The following is a 17,384-nucleotide window of genomic DNA, read 5'->3' as shown; positions in this document are numbered from 1 at the left end:
GCAAGGCAGACTTTAACAGTTTTGAAAATAATGTGATCTCCTTCTTGTTCATATCTTCAGAAGGATCTAATAGGAGGACCACTCACTTTTGTTATAAAGCTATTTTGATAAAGATTGAAGCACCATAAAACTGCAGTGCAACCTAAATGAGGCTAGTGACTGAGCTGATGCGTCAGCATGTCCAGTGTCAAAACTACACCCACCGGTTTTTTGTTTCCATGGTTTCTTTTTCTTGGTTTATCAAAGGATTGAGGAACAAAGATTTTAAGAAGAGGTGGATTTCTAGAAGCGCCATTAATTTATGTATCCCATTCTTTTCTTGCACTCAAAATACTAAATGTTTCTTGTTCCCGTGTTATGGGGACATCCAAATATACCAGTACTTTCCAAAATACTTTGAGGTCCTTGGACAGAAGCCATTGTTAATGACACTGTACTAAGTATTTGACGAAGGGCTTATACGTGAAAGGAGATGTGTAGTACAAGCATAAATTACTGCTATATTGATACCATATCACAGTGAAGTACTCTTCAGCCTCTTGAATATAAAAGAATATTCCTACATTTGGTTCCAGCAAACACTATTGTGCTATTCTGAAATCCACAGCACAGAAATTATGACATCCGCTCATAAACAGAAAGCAAATCACTATTCAGCATTTCCTGCTCTGTTTCCTGCCAATTTCAGATAATTAAAACTTTTTTTAAACCTTTTATTCTATTCTGCTTTAATTCTGCTTCCTTTACCAAAGAAGAAAGATTCAGAAATTAAAACTGTGTATATGATAGTAACAGCAAATTTTGCCTTTTTTCCCCCTTATCCTATGATATTAACTTCCTTCATTATTGTAGACCTCAGGATATCATTGTGTTTATAATTGGAGGAGCCACCTATGAAGAGGCTCTAACAGTTTATAACCTGAACCGTACCACTCCTGGAGTGAGGATTGTCCTGGGGGGAACCACTGTGCATAACACGAAAAGGTAAGGGAGAACATTCAGTCCTGTAACTCTTTCCGCTTTCCCAGAGAGGAAGGCTTAAATTCCCTTTATGTAGGAAAAGTAAGGTCAGTGCTGACCAAACTGCTGTAGACCAAAATGCATCAGTTCATAGAATAATTTAGAGTTTGTGTGAGATGAAGCATGTATACTCTATTAAGTTCATAAATCACTTAATTGGGTCAAAGACCTGGAGAGTAATGACCAATCTTCACTGTTAACAGTTTTGTTTCTTATGTTCAGGGAACAGACTGGCATTTTAAAGATACCCAAACATAATACTATTGAATTCTGTGAGTTTTTCTGTTTTGTTGATTAAGTACATTCATTCAGTAAATATTTAGTAAGAAGAATACAAAGATGAAGAAGATAAAGATCCTGCCTCAAGTAAGTGATTGTCTATTAGGAAAGATAGAACATAAAAAATAAGAAAATAAGTGCCTGGAGAGAGATGTAAAAGAGCCATGGATTCTCAGAGTGGCTAAGAGAAACTAGCAAATGTTTCATGGAGAAGATAGTGTATAACCTGAGCCTTGGATAAAAAATGGACATATGGAGGGAGAGTACATTCTAGGCAAATTTAACCACATGAACAAGTTACAGAAAACTATAGGCGACATACATAGAAAAAGAACAGCAAGTAGTCAATTAGCTGGAATGTGTGTAATAAGTGAAAAGGTTGATTGAATGCCATAATTGTAGAAGGTCTTGAATTCCATGCTGAGGAATTTTTTTCTACTTTCTTGTGTAGAAAATGAGGAATCATTGAAAGTTTTAAGCAATAAAATTACAAGAAGGTCATAGTATTTTAGGAAGATTCATTTGGAAACTAAGAGTAGGAAAGACAGATAATTGAATTTAATGATTGGGGACCCTGAGAGATCCATGCTGAGCCATGTATATATAGATACACAGGGAGGCATTAGAGGTGTTTGTGTACTTTTTCACTTTGTATTATTATTTGCCTCATTGTACATTCTGTTTTATAACCTGCATTTTGTAGTCTATGATAAAAACATCTTATAGTCTTAAATATATAATCATTCATTCATTAAACAAATATTAATTGAAAGGTAAGATTGGCTGGATTTGAATATTTCCCTCTTACTGTTTTTATGAATTTAGGCAGATTAGTTAACCTCTTTGTCAGTTTCCAGAGCTCACTGGCCATTTATATATTTCTATTTGTGAATTGCCAGTTCATATTCTTTGCAAGAATTATATCTGTGTAATTAAGGATATTGACCATTTTCTAATATATTTGCAAATATATTTTCCTCTATTTGATATTTTTGTTTTATATTATTCACAGTGTTTTGTTGTATAAAACTTTTTTTTTTTTACTTTTATGTAGTCAAAGTTACCAGTGATTACTGCCTTTGATGTCATGCTTAGAAAGTTCTTTCCCAGTCAAGATTATATAAATACTAACCTCTATTTTTTCCATTATTTTTAGGACTTGTATTTAAAGTTATATATTTATAATCTATCAAAATTTTATTTTGGTGTAAACTATGTAGTAGTTTCATTTTATAAACTTTACAGAAATATTACGTGTACATACTTCATTACATACAGAAAAGTATACAAATGATAAGCAATGAAATAGCACAAATTGATTACATCTATGTAACCACCACACAGATCAAATAATAGAATGTTACCAGTATCTCTAGAAGCCTCCCTTATTCCTCATGTCCCCTCCTTTGCACAACTCCACACAAAATAATAACTATTATGACTTCTGTTATTATATATTAGTTTTACCTGTCCGTAAAAGATAATTGTTGAATGAATGAAGAAACAGTGGTTAAAATTAATCTACTTCTGCCTTTCTCACAAACAGATCCTTAGAAAAATCTCTAATCACCTTACTCCCAACTTACAAGCTATCATTGTCCAGCATATTGGTTCTACTTTGTTTTCATAATCCCCAAATGAATCATTATTATTTTCAATAGTCAATATTTGTTTAGATTTACCTACATATTTGCCTCTCCCCCCTCTTCCTCCTGGCCCTTCTTTCTGATCCAGTATTCTTCTTACTAAAGAACCTCTTTTAGTAGTTCTTTCAGGTTCTGGTCAACTTGACGTTTTTGTCTAAAAATATCTTAGTTTAGCTAAGTTTAGAATTTCAGGTTGATAGTTTTTTTCAGCACTAAAAATCAGAAGACAGTGGAATACTGGTACTTCCCTGGCAGTCCAGTGGTTAAGACTCCGTGCTTCCACTGCAAGGGGGCGTAGGTTCGATCCCTGGGGAGCCAAGATCACGAATGCCAGTACCGTGTGGCCCCACCCCCCAAAAAAAGAAGACAAGGGAATACTATTTTCAGTTGTTGCTTCTTAGTAGACTTCTTAACGAAGTCTACTCTTGATACAATTGTTTTTCATCTGTAGGCAATATTTTCTTCTCTGGCTCTTTTTAAGATTATCTTTTTGTCTTTGGTATTCTTGTTTCAGTATTACGTATCTAAATGTGGATTTATTTTTATTTATGTTACTTAGTATGAAAATACATGTTTGGCATAATTTCTGGAAATTTTCCAATCGTTATTTCTTTGAATATTGCATTTTTTTCCCCAATTATTCTTTTCTCTCCTTCTGGAATTCCTGGGAGCTATATGTTAGGCATTTATCTATTTTCATGTCTCTTAACCTCTTATTTATATTATTCACCTGTTATCTCTCTGTGCTGCCTTCTGTGTACTTTTTTTCACATTAGTATTTCAGTTCAGTAATTCTCTCTTCAGCTATGTATAATCTGTGTTTAATTTGTACGTTCAGTTTTTAATTTCAAAGGTAATATCTTTATGCCTGTAATTTCTATTTGCTTCTTTTTCAAACTTGCCTGATTTTTCATTAATTTCTTCTTCTCATGTGTTCAAATCCTTTTCAAATTTTTCTTTAATCACATTAATTCTATAATCTGAAGTACTTGGAGGTCTAATTCTGCTGTTGTGTCTGCTGACATTAGCTCCTGATGGCTCATTTCTGCATGTAATTTTGTGTTACGAGTTATCTTAAAGAAGACTCACAGGACTCAAGAGGAGCCTAAGTTGAAGATATATCTCTTCTGTGTAGTTTGTCTTTCATTTAGGCCAGGTACCCAAAGAGTATTATCAGTTCAGAACTTTTTTTAATGTTAATTTCTGTACTAAAGGGTTCCTGAACCATGCAGAGCTTTATACTGGTTTATTTTCAAGTCTCCTTGTGATCTTCCTGTGCAAATAGAAGATTTTTGTTTTTTCTATTCTCTTTTCAGTGAGGGCCTCTACATTATGCGAGAGTCTTAATTCTAATTCCCTTTCTTACTGAGGCCTAAGCCCTGTCTCCTGACCCTCTGCAGCTGTTAAAATACAGTGCCCTTGTTTATGAACATTGGCATATTATGAACATTGGCATATATCTATTGGGTAGTCACAAGCATTGGTTTATACTTATCAACCTAAATTTTGGTTCCCTTTTTGTGATGACTCTTGGAGATTTCCCTTAATTTCTTAAGAGGTTAAGCTATTCATTTAAAAGTATGTATGTCATTTTTTATCCAGCATTTCTATGTGTTTTATTTAATTTCGCCTTATCTAGTTGACCTTGATTTCAGAAATCGAAGTATAAGTGTGGTTATGATCTTGGAAAAGTTTAAAATGGTAGTGACATTATGCGAAGTTTACTCTAATTTGAAAACTCTTAGGTAGTATTTGGAAGCTTAACCGTGCATCCTAAAATGTCCGACTGAGGATTTTGTACCTAATTCAGTAGTCTGTGGGGGTACCATTGAATAATTTTGAGCACAGAGTGGCACAATACTATCGCTACTATTTTATGCAAGTTCCTCCCTTTGTTCCTGCTGCTGCTAATAAAAATAATCATAATAGGGCTTCCCTGGTGGCGCAGTGGTTGAGATGCAGGGGACGCGGGTTCGTGCCCCGGTCCAGGAAGATCCCACATGCCGCGGAGTGGCGGGGCCCGTGAGCCATAGCCGCTGAGCCTGTGCGTCCGGAGCCTGTGCTCTGCAACGGGAGAGGCCACAACAGTGAGAGGCCTGCGTACCGCAAAAAAAAAAAAAATAATAATAATAAATATTTATTGAGCATCTACTATGTGCTAGGAACTTTACTAAGTACTTTACATATATTAAGTCATTTAATCCTCATATAAGGTATGTACTATTATCTCCACTCTGTATATGGAAACTGAGGCAGAGAGATTAAATAACTTGCCCAAGTAAACATGGCTACTAAGAGATAGAACCAAGACTCAAAACCAGAGTCCATGCTTTTAATCACTGTGCATTTCCTTCATAAGTATTACTTGAATGCCTGACACTGTATTGTTCTCTAAATAATATTTAATAATTTAGTGTTCAAAATGTTTTATTACTAGATAGCCATAATGGATTTTATTTTCTTAATCTAAATGAGTTCTCTCATGATTGTATATATAATTATCTGCTTTTAAATAGGCTTTAATAGCAGAATTCAGAAAGACTAATTCACTTTTAAATGATCTTTCTGAGAGTTAATATTTCCCATTGAGTATTTGTAGCCCCATGGCCCATACTTAAGAGCTATAGCATTTTCTGTTTAACTTGAAACATTAGACATTTAAAACTAAACATCTGTATCTCAATTTTGAAAATACTTTGGATTTAGATGGAAAGATAGATTGGCAAAGATTTTTATATATTTCTTTGTAATTTAGTCATATTAGAAATAAAAATGCATATATTTTCAGATGTGTTTGGCTAATTAATAGTACTGTGAATAAAACTGCATTTTACTATTAAAAATGGGGGAGGAACCTAAACATCTAGGTTTTTCCTTAAATTAGTGTCCCAGGTCCTGAGAAAATAATCTTTAATATAAAATTAAGAAAGGCAGGAAAAAAAAAAAAGTAAGGCAGCTTTGTAAAAGCTTTATACTAGATTCTCCCAGCTAGCCAGCTCAGTATTTCTTTGTCTGACTTAACAATATGCTAAGCAGTACACTAAATTACATTCGAGCAGATATCCTTAAGCAATAGAAGGGTCAATAAAATCTTGAATGGGATTGTTCAGTGGTCCCCGATCAATGAAATTTTTAGGAAAAGGGTGTTGCTCTGGTAATTAACAACCTGGAAAAAATTTAATGTTTGCGATACATAAATGTTCCAAAATCTGGTTTTTTAAATTTACTTTCATAAATATATAGCCTCCAGCAATAAGTAAATAGTGAAATTTTTCACTATCAGTAAGAAGATAGTGCAATTTGTATTTCAGAGTCCAGTTATTGTAAAGGCTTAAGTAATTGAAAGCAACAGTTTCAGCTTTTAGAGGAAAGGCTCAATTTTCATGATGAATGTGGATTACCTTGGGTATTACTAGACTGTTAAGTAATTAAGAGTTCACAACTCTTAATACATATTGAAATCCCAGACCCTCAGTAAATGGGAAGGTTAATATTTTTTAAAACTCAGTTTTATACCTGGATATAGAAGGGCTGCTGTAAGCAGCAATAAAATATGGGGGGAGAAGTTGAACAATTTGTTTCTGTGAATTGTTAGGGTTTAATTTTTGTGGGAGTCTGTGCAATTTCCTATGTAATACATGGATTATTTCTTAAAAGTCCAAAGGAATAAGTGACAAAGACACAGCCTTAACCTCAAAACTCTACCATGCAGAAGTATTATTTTGAGAGACTATGGCAACCAGGAAACAGAGTATACTTTTAGATATGCCATGATAAGTGCCCTCTTTTTAAGCTTTTCTTTTTTTAAAAAAATTTATTTTATTTATTTATTTTTGGCTGCGTTGGGTCTTTGCCGCTGTGCGCGGGCTTTCTCTAGTTGCAGCGAGTGGGGGCTACTCTTTGTTGCAGTGCGCAGGCTTCTCGTTGCGGTGGCTTCTCTTGTTGCAGAGCACAGTCTCTAGGCACGCGGGCTTCAGTAGGTGTGGCATGCAGGTTCAGTCGTTGTGGCTCGTGGGCTTAGTTGCTCCATGTCATATGGGATCTTCCTGGACCAGGGCTCGAAGCTGTGTCCCCTGCATTGGCAGGTGGATTCTTAACCACTGCACAACTAGGGAAGCTCCGTGCCCTCTTTTTATACTTGGAATTATGTAAAATATGATATGCCCCACGAAGATCTGGATTGGTGAGCATTGTAATAAGCAGAAAAGAAATCATATCTTGGGAATTCCCTGGCGGGCCAGTGGTTAGGACTCCGCGCTTTCACTGCCATGGCCCGGATTCAGTCCCTGGTTGGGGAACTAAGATCCCACAAGCCCTGGGGTGCAACTGAAAAAAAAAAAGAAAAAAGAAATCATATCTTGCAGCTCAGAGTGTTATATGCTTATATAGAAGCTACTATCCTTCCAGAGTGGGAAATGCCAATTGCAAGATATTTCTGTGATACAGGTCACTTGATTTCCCTGATGTATTAAATAAAATCTGAGATTATGACAGATTTATTTTGAAGTCAGATCCCAGCACTACCACTTACTAGTTTATGATTTGGAGCAAGATACTTAATGTAATAGGTAGATGGGTCAAAACTCGTCTCTTGCATCCTAGAAAATCACATGAACCTCACATGTAGCAATTTGAACAACCTTCATCCTGGGATACCTTCTGTTTCTAAAATACATTGAGATTGCCTTCACTGTGAATTGAAACAAAATCTTAGTTTTAAACAAAACGAAAAAATAAAAAGCAATTCCTGGGCTTCCCTGGTGGCACAGTGGTTGAGAGTCCGCCTGCCGATGCAGGGGACACGGGTTCGTGCCCCGGTCCGGGAAGATCCCACATGCCGCGGAGCGGCTGGGCCCGTGAGCCATGGCCGCTGAGCCTGCGCGTCCGGAGCCTGTGCTCCGCAACGGGAGAGGCCACAACAGTGAGAGGCCCACGTATCATAAAAAAAAAGCAGTTCTTTCCTTCCCTCCCTGACATATTTCCAGAAATGAAAGTAACTTTTGGTGAGAGAATAGGGCCTGTGTATAAGTAAGCTAAGTTTTAAGCCAGAAGGTACCTGAAGATAAATGTCACTTAGAGGGTTTTTTTTGATTATAAAATATCTGCTTTATTTTTAAGAATAAAGGACTGTTACTCCATGTTAAATGTGGTTGCCATTCTCTGTGAAAGCACTGAAAATTCTAACATTTTTTATTTCTTAAGTTTTTTGTTCTACTTAAAATGTCCCTTAGATTTTAAAAGGAAATATACATTAGTTGAATCTGAAATTCAACTTGCCATTTAGAGTTCTAATTTCAGCTGCTCTCTCTTAAGTACCTTATTTCTTTAAAATAGTTCTTTTGTGACAATATTATTCAGTGCTTCAAGCACTGATCACAGTGAAACAGAGTTCTACAGGCCTTTTGTAGTTATATGAGTTGTTTCTATAGGACCTGCTCTGATGATGTGTAATTGTAATTATCTTTGTTTAGCTTTAAACACTATTTAAAATAGATGGTGTGTGTTTGCTGCTAAGGCACCAAGGAACTTTGCAGAAACTAATTATCTCCTTAGCAACATTCTTAATAAAACTGCCTTCTGAATGAAGAGAGGTAGTCAATATTTTCTTCTCTCTCTGTAGCCATATGAAGTTTAATATGAATTTTGTATTGCTTTCCCTTCTCCTTTTATACATAATGAAATCAAAGAAATGAAAGATAGTAACTGATCACAGGGGCCTGTATACAGGCATAATTTTCATGCCTTTTTCAAAGCAGAGAACCTGCCCTGAAAAAGGATCTAGGTAAATAGATTCAGCAGTGACCTGAACACATGCAAGTGCTTGCCTTAAGCAGTTAGTCTGTTATGTCTCTGGGGTCCATGCAAGTTTGCAGTGTGCAGACTGTCATCTGCTGTGTCAGTATTTGCACATATTATGGATATACTTCCCCCTGGCCCTTACTACTTCTCTCTTCATTTGTCTCATTAGTCATACTGGCCTAATAGATCCTCAGTTAGCGGGGAATAAGTCAGATTTCAACTTCTGAAATTATATATGACATGGGTTGTTCTACTCACCACAGATATTTTCACCAAAGTCTTTGTGAAACAGAAGTAATATTGCCCTAGTTATGAGTTCTAGAATAGATAAACATTTATTGAACAAATGAGAAGAGCATAGTCAATAGTTCATTCACTCTTTCAGCAAATATTTACTGAATATTGAAATACCTCTGTGAATAAAAGCAAAGATCCTAATCCTCAAGAAGCTTACATTTTAATGCAGAGAGAGACAGAAATAAACAATAACTTAATAAATAAGTATATTTTATAGTAAATCAGAAGATGATAAATTCTATGGGGGAAAAAAGCAGAGCAAGGTGAAGGGAAATCAGTAATACATAGAGGCAGTAGGGTTCAGTCACACTGCTCAGTATGGTATCAGGAAAGGCCTCATTAAGAAGAGATTTGAGCAAAGACTTGGAGGAGCTGAGGGAATGAGCCAAAAACAGATGCGGGGAAAAGAATCTCAGGCACAGCAGCGCTGTGTCCTAAGGCAGGATCATGCAGTGTATTCAAGGAGACTGTAGAGTCTGGGGTTGCAGTCAGGGAAGTATCAGGCACCTGATCGTGGACGGCCTTGTAGACTATTTTGAGGACTGGTTTTCACTATGAGTTAGAGAGCATTGTAAGACATTGGGGGTTTTTTAACAGCTTTATTGAAGTAAAATTCATATACCATACAATTCACCCCTTTAAAGTATACAATTCATTGGTTTTTGGTATATTCACAGATATGTGCAACTACCGCCACAGTCAATTTTAGAACATTTTCATCACCTCAGAAAGAAACCCCCAGCCTTAAGGAACCACTAATCTACTTTCTGTCTCTATAGATTTCCCTGTTCTGGACATTTCATATAAATGGAATCATACAATATATAGTCTTTTGTGAGTGGCTTCTTTTACTTAGTATAATGTTTTCAAGGTTCACCCATGTTGTAGCCTAGATCAATACTTCTTTCCTTTCTACGGATGAATAATATTTCATTGTGTGAAATGAAATACCATATTTTGTTTATCCATATGTCAGTGATGGACATTTGAGTCATTTCCACCTTTTGGCTATTATGAATAATGCTGCTATATACATTTGTGTACAAGTTTTTGTGTGTATTGTAGAGTTTTGAGTAGAACCATGGCATTTGACTTATATTTTAGCAGGATCACCCTGGCGATCAAGTTAATATGAATTGAGAAGTGTTATTTATCTTAAAGTATTCAGAATGAATATGGGTTATTATAAAAATGCAAGTTTCCTAGACATATATAAATGAACTCTACCCATTATGCATTCATCTACTGAGTCATTATTCTTGTTGTGTTTCTGAAGCACATGATCGTACCTTGCAAATAAATGAGCATCTTGGTTTGGGTTTTGAGCTGGCTTGCCTTCTCTCTTCACAAGTCAATTAGTGTTAGAGTTCTGGTCCTTGCTGGTAGCAGTTGACATGTTAGGTTAGCTGTGTGAGCCGAGAGGCCAAGAACCAGATCAGTACGGATGGAATTGTTCTCCCAATAGAAGAAATCCCTCTGTCTTCTCAGAAACAGAATAGAAGTAGAGTAGAAAAGGGAGGTGAGGTGAATGTATTAGTAGTGCTGCCAACATTACCTGAGCCCTGCCTGAACTGTGGATGAAGAGAGCTCTTTAGTCTTCCCCAGTGCTGTCAGTCAGTTCAGTACTTTCTTAAGACTTTCGACAAGGAGGAAAAGTAAACCTAGGTCAACAGTCCTCTTACTGCCAGATTCCCTTTCAAACCAATAATAATGACTACACATAGTAGGTTCTCTATAACACTACTGGATTCAAATAAACCCTCGTTAACAAGCCTGCACAATAATTAATGGTCTCATTTTTCAGTTATTTTCTCTCTAACTAGCAAAGACAGATGAAGAAAAATAGGCTCCCCCCGCCCCCGCAAGTAATTCATGCTCATTGTAATAAAAAAAAGTAAACATAAAAGTCAAAATCATTCATACTACCACACAACTCAGAGCTAACCACTGTTAATATTTTGGTATATTTTCTTCTAGTGTTTTTTTCTTTACCTGAAGGTTTTTGAGTTTTGTGTGTGTTATGTTTGTTTTTGACATAATAAGGATCACATTACATTGTCTATAAAGTTTTGTACTTGTTTTGCCCACTTTTAATTATACTGAGAACATTTTACCATGTTATTAAAATTACTTAAAATTATCCTAATGGCTCTATAGTTTCAATTTTAAGGACGTATCTCTGTTTAACCATTACCATTTGACATTTAGATTGTTTACAATTTTTTGCTTGATATAAATACTGCAGTAAACATCTTGTATATTGATAAACCCTTGTCCTATCTCTGAGTATTTCCTCTAGATAAATGTACAGTGAGGCAGTCTCAAATATTGCTAGTAGAAGTGTAAATCCATAACTTTTCTGGAAAGCAGTTTGACATTATATATTCAGGGGCATGGGGTTGACTTCATGGCTCTTGTTGTTATTGAGGGTTTTTTTTAGTTTCTTGATTTTTTAGAAGCCCTAACTCAGGTGTTGGAAGTGTTCTATATCTTGATCAAGAAGATGGTTACATGACTGTATACATTTGTTAGAGTCATCAAATGATATCCTTAAAAGTGGTACATTTTATTGCCTATGAATTATATCTCAATTAAAAAATTAAAATTTTAAAAAACAAAGCACTGTAGTACCAAACTGACATTTTTTCCTTGATATGGTTAGAAAGATAGAAAGATAAAAAGAAATCATTTTCTTACTATGTATTTCAGTGTTATTTAGTGACATGCCCTAGAACCACCAGATATTAGCTGGTGTTATGAGCACATGATTTGAAAAACACTGATCCATAGCAACTCCTAAGAGGGGATTATGATGACACTAAGAAGTAAAATTTATTTAGCATATACTATGTGTTAGACACTGTTTTAATACTTTATACCTGTGCTATCCAAAATGTAGCCACTAGCCTTTGTAACTATTGAACACTTGAAATGTGGCTAGTCTAGTTTGAGGTGTGCCACAAGTATAAAATACATATTGGATTTCAAACACTTAGTACACAAAAAGTGTAAAATATCTCATTAATAATTTTTTAAGTTGATAATGTTTTAGATATATGGATTAAGTCAAATATGCTATTAAAATTGACGTTACTTATTTCTTTTTACCTTTTTAATGTGCTTACTAGAACATTTAAAATTACATAGCCACTCACATTTGTGACTTGCTTTGCATTTCTATTGGATAGTGCTGCTTTATTCATTAAATTTTTATTTAATTCTCATAACAACCCAGTGAGGTAGGTATTTTTATTATTATCATCAACCTTATTTTTCAGATGAGACCTAGAGTAGTTAAGTACTTTGTCCAAATTCATAGAGCTAGTAAGTGGCAAAGCTGGAATTGAACTCAGTTTGTTTCCAATCTGGGCACTCAGTTGAAATAATATTTTAGGAAGATTTATCTAGCTATAATTTTTTTTTTGCGGTACGCGGGCCTCTCCTGTTGCGGAGCACAGGTTCCGGACGCGCAGGCTCAGCGGCCATGGCTCACGGGCCCAGCCGCTCTGCGGCACGTGGGATCTTCACAGACCGGGGCACGAACCCGTGTCCCCTGCATCGGGAGGCAGACTCTCAACCACTGCGCCACCAGGGAAGCCCTAGCTATAATTTTTTTAAATCCCTTGCTTATAAATGTCACAAGATAGCAAAATATGTTTTTATCAAATGGAAAATATGTGAAGCTTTCTGCCTACTAAAAAATATTGTAAACCAAAGCAGAGAAAAAACAGTATAAAAGTAAGGAATCATTTCGTTTTGTTTAAAGATTTCTGTCATCCAGAGATAATTAAGAATGAGATTTAAGACAGTGTTGCCCTTTGGATAAAAATGACTAACTTGATTAACTAGTAGCAGCTGTTAGTTTCATTACTACCCGAGATGATGCCTGAGCTTTGGTAATAATATAATTCTGACAAAGTCAGGACGTTAGTGTTTTTTTGTAGAGAGTACAGTTTAGAGCTTAGAAAACAGTTGGCATTTTGAATTTCTGTAGATAGATTTGAAGCTGGGAGGATGCCGATTCATATTATCAACAGGTTCTTTATAGATTTCTACCTAAACAAGTAACACTAGAGACTTGGACCTTCTCCTATAACCACGAGTTGGTTTGATCTCTGAATTATTTACTGAAAAATTAGGATCCTGTGACAGAATTTACATTTCAAAGGAAGAGGAATTCAGAGGACACTTCTTCACTTGTAGGTATTTCAGAATCAGTTTTGAAACTGTTGGAACCATCACCATCTACCATCTCTTGGTAGAGATTTTTGGGAGAGTTTACTTTTCTCCTGTAACCAAAGTGTTAAAACACCATTGCCAAGAGCTGTGATGGAGTGTATCACCTGTCACTGACAAGCATTTATTGAGCGCTGTTATGTGTAAAGTACTGTGCAAGGTGTTAGAAAGATGAAGACATATTCTATGTCGTTAAAGATCTCAATGTCTAATGGAAAAATAGGCATATAAATGAATAACTGTAACAAGATGCTCTTTTAAAAAACTAAATTTAACCCAAGATTCAAATCTGTGATTTGATCCCTGACTCCAATTTATTTGTACATTGAAACATATTTTTTAATTAAAAATAGCGTTTTGTTACAAAATCAATACGTAATCCTTATAGGAAAAAAATTCAATACAGTTAAGCAAAAATAAGATAATAAAAATATTCATACTACCACCATCACACCATTGGAAATATCAACCATCTTGATGTATGCCCTTTTAGGTTTTTTCCTATTAATGTATACACATGTATGTTTAAATAAAGTGGAATATACTATACGTGTACTTTCAATGAAAATACTTATATATGTCATTTTTAATAACTGAATAGCATTCTATTGTCCGATTGTGCCACAACTTATTTAACCAATCCTCAGTTTTTTGTTCACTCAGCAAGTACTTACTGAGCACCTATGTATTCCAAGAGCTATCTTGAGACTAGATATATGGCAGTGAACAAAACAAATATTTTTTGATATTCATTGTTTATAATTTTTTTACTCTTATAAACAGTGCTATAACAAACATTTTATATACATCTTTACACACTTGTCCATTTGTTCACTTGGGATAATAGTAATTGGGCATGTACTATATGCCAGACAATCTTCTGACTTCATTTCATATATTATCTCATTTAATCTTCATGATCCGAAAGGTAATATTCTTGTGGTTCCAATTTTCAAGTGAAGAAACTGAAACATTAAGAGAAGACAATTAAGTAGTTTGCCTTAGGTCATATAGCAAGGAAGTGCAAAGCTAGAATTCAGGTTCAGATTTTTGTGATCCTAGATTCAATGCACTACTAGCGATGTTGAGATGAACTTACTGCATCAGAGAATATTAACATTTTTAAGATGCTTAAATACTAATTTGCCAGCCAGAAAAATTTTACGTTTATAGCTTCACACCATGCCCTTCCAACCCTGAAGTTAACTGCTCCTGATTCTTAAAAATAAACAAATTTTAAAAATCATCCATTTGGGACTTCCCTGGTGGTGCAGCGGTTAAGAATCTGCCTGCCAATGCAGGGGACACGGGTTTGAGCCCTGGTCCAGGAAGATCCCACATGCCACAGAGCGACTAAGCCCAGAGCAACTAAGCCCAAGCGCCACAACCACTGAGCCTGTGCTCTAGAGCCTGTGAGCCACAACTACAGAAGCCCACGCACCTAGAGCCCGTGCTCTGCAATGAGAGAAGCCACCGCAATGAGAAGCCTGCGCACTGCAATGAAGAGTGGCCCCCAGTCGCCACAACTAGAGAAAGCCTGCACGCAACAACAAAGACCCAACGCAGCCAAAAAATAAATAAAACTAATAATTTTTTTAAAATAGATTAAAGAAAAGAAAAAATCATCAATTTGTATGGAGAAAATTAGTTAAAAAACATTTTACTTCAATTCAAAAGAAAGAAGAAAGCAGCAGATGAATAATGCAAAGCTAAAAGAAGAGACCAATAAATGAAAAAGTCAGCAATAGAGACAGATTCAGAGAGGTATGTACTGTCTGGTTTCAAAGCAGCCTCCACTTCCAGATTCCAGCCCCTTATGAGGCACTGAACTTACACTGGTTCAGTGATAGACCCCCACCCCCATGTCGTTGAGTACACTTTTTTTCTTTTGCTTAAGCGAGTTTGAATGGGTTTCTGTCTCTTGCAGCCAGAAGGTTGCAGTTTAGGAAAATGATATTATCTTTTACAAGTTTATAGGAAGGATGTGCCTTTTTGTGTGGTATGTAAGACCCTATCCAGGGTTTGCATATTTGTTTCAGGATTTGTTGGGTTAGACAATAAAAAACTTTAAATGAAAGGAAAAGCTCAAAAATGCTAATCCTGTATAGTGACACATGAGAGACTCGTTTACTTCTTTATTTCCTATGTTATCTACATTTTAATGTTTTTTAATGATGAGAAAGATGTACAAATTTTTAAAGGTCAATTGATGTCCCTTGGGATTATTAAGTAGTAAAGTATGTAGTTGATTATCCTCTACACACTCCTGCAAAACTGTATTACCTTCCCCAATTGAATGATGTGTCCTTTAGGATATAAGTTCTTTCACTAGGATTATCATTAGAACTTCTGGGCTCGAATGAGACCTGTTATTTATAAATCACCTTATTGTACTCTTTGGTCTAAGAGGCAGTGTAGCACAGCAATTAAGAGCAAGGCCTCTAGTGACAGACTGACTACCTTTTTTAAATCCTAGTTTTGCCATATGTCCACTTGTATGACCTTAGGCAAATTATTTAACTTTTTTGGGCCTCAGTTTTCTCAACTGTAAAATGGATGTAATAATAGCTCCTTATATCACTGTTATGATGATTGGGTGATATATATAAAATATTAGAGGAGAATCTGGTGCAGGGTAAGCACTTACTTAATATGTGTTGCTTGCTGCTGCTGTTGTTATTACTATTACATTTGGGGAAAATAAAGTAAAAAAGACTTTGGGGGCTTCCCTGGTGGCACAGTGGTTGAGAGTCCGCCTGCCGATGCAGGGGACACGGGTTCGTGCCTCGGTCCGGGAAGATCCCACATGCCGCGGAGCGGCTGGGCCCGTGAGCCATGGCCACTGAGCCAGCTCGTCCGGAGCCTGTGCTCCGCAACGGGAGAGGCCACAACAGTGAGAGGCCCGCGTACTGCAAAAAAAAAAAAAAAGACTTTGGATACTCATTGTCACCACCTCTATTGTCACCCATACTTCCAAATCACTTGTTTTGAAAACTACTTTAACGTAATTCGAGAGCAGAATTATATTATTATGCCAGGTAGGAATATACTGGGGCAGTGGTAAAATTTACTCTGACGGTAGTCCAATTGCCAGGTGACTTTTGTGGTCTTTGGAGAAAAAGCTTTAGTAACTTGATTTCCATTTGTGCTCACACAAATTTCCCCTTTGAAACCTCCAGACTCAGTACCTCTATAATTAATAGACTTGCACAGAGTCTTCAACATCCATGTTTGCTACAGATAGGTAATTTGGAGCTTTGTTTCCTGTTGGGTTTGGGGGGGTTGTTTGTTTATTTGTTTGTTTGTTTTGGTATGGCGGTCACCATTCTACTCCTCTAGTTGTGGTTGCTCTGACAAATTGATGTGGTCTTGAATGTTCCCAGTGGTGAGAAAGTACATCTGTAGCTCTCTTCATTCTCAGATGATAACCTCCTTTCCTATCTTTACGTAACTGATACGACAGGCAGTTCAGTCTTTGAGGAGTCCATCTCTTGCCCTGTGGACTATGAGGATAGTCCTTTCTCCTCGCGTGATACTCCAATGAATGACACAGGCACAGTGCTGGATACATGCAGAATCCCATTGGTTGCTTTTTTGTTCTGTATCTTCACAGGGGGAGAGGAAGTAGGACCAAGGGCTCCTATTTATTTGTTTTGCTTTGCTTTGCTTTTTGTTTTTTCATAAATCAGGTGTCCAGTACTAAGGTGGGAACTGGGAAGGAGTAGCTACAGTTTTTAATAGGCAGTTACACTGTTTGTAAGAAAGTATCATAGGGGAAAGTAACCTCAATGGAATTGGTTATAATCAAGGAAATATTTTATATCTTAATTCAGTGTTTCCCAAGGTCTGTTCTATAGAAAATTTGTTTGGGGAGATATCGATAGATATTCCATTTAAAAAGATTCTTAGCCAGCTAAGTTTGGAAAAATCACTGTATCCTCCTGGAAAGGAGAGATATTCACATTAGCATGCTAAAGATTGTGAGAAACTTCAGAGTATAGAAACCCTATAGATATAACTTTTTTTCTTAATTCTATCTTAATATAATGTTTTTATTAAAGAGTATGTGTAAATATAAGTTAGAAAATATAATGAATACCCTTGGCT

At 36.1% G+C, this 17,384-nt stretch overlaps 1 protein-coding gene across 3 annotated transcripts in view; it reads left to right on the top strand.

The window, feature by feature from the left end:
• The window catches only part of VPS45 (vacuolar protein sorting 45 homolog), a 62,621-nt gene that overhangs the window by 36,478 nt on the left and 8,759 nt on the right, over positions 1-17,384 (top strand). For all 3 annotated transcript variants that reach the window (XM_024765790.1, XM_024765792.1, XM_024765791.1), the window contains exon 14: positions 853-984. In XM_024765790.1, the coding sequence (XP_024621558.1) occupies positions 853-984 (132 nt within the window). The remainder of the gene's footprint in view (positions 1-852; positions 985-17,384) is intronic.

Source organism: Neophocaena asiaeorientalis, unplaced genomic scaffold (genome assembly GCF_003031525.2).
Source record: "Neophocaena asiaeorientalis asiaeorientalis breed wild unplaced genomic scaffold, Neophocaena_asiaeorientalis_V1.1 scaffold474, whole genome shotgun sequence".
NCBI lineage: Eukaryota > Metazoa > Chordata > Mammalia > Artiodactyla > Phocoenidae > Neophocaena > Neophocaena asiaeorientalis.
This window is presented reverse-complemented; position numbering and strand designations above follow the sequence as displayed.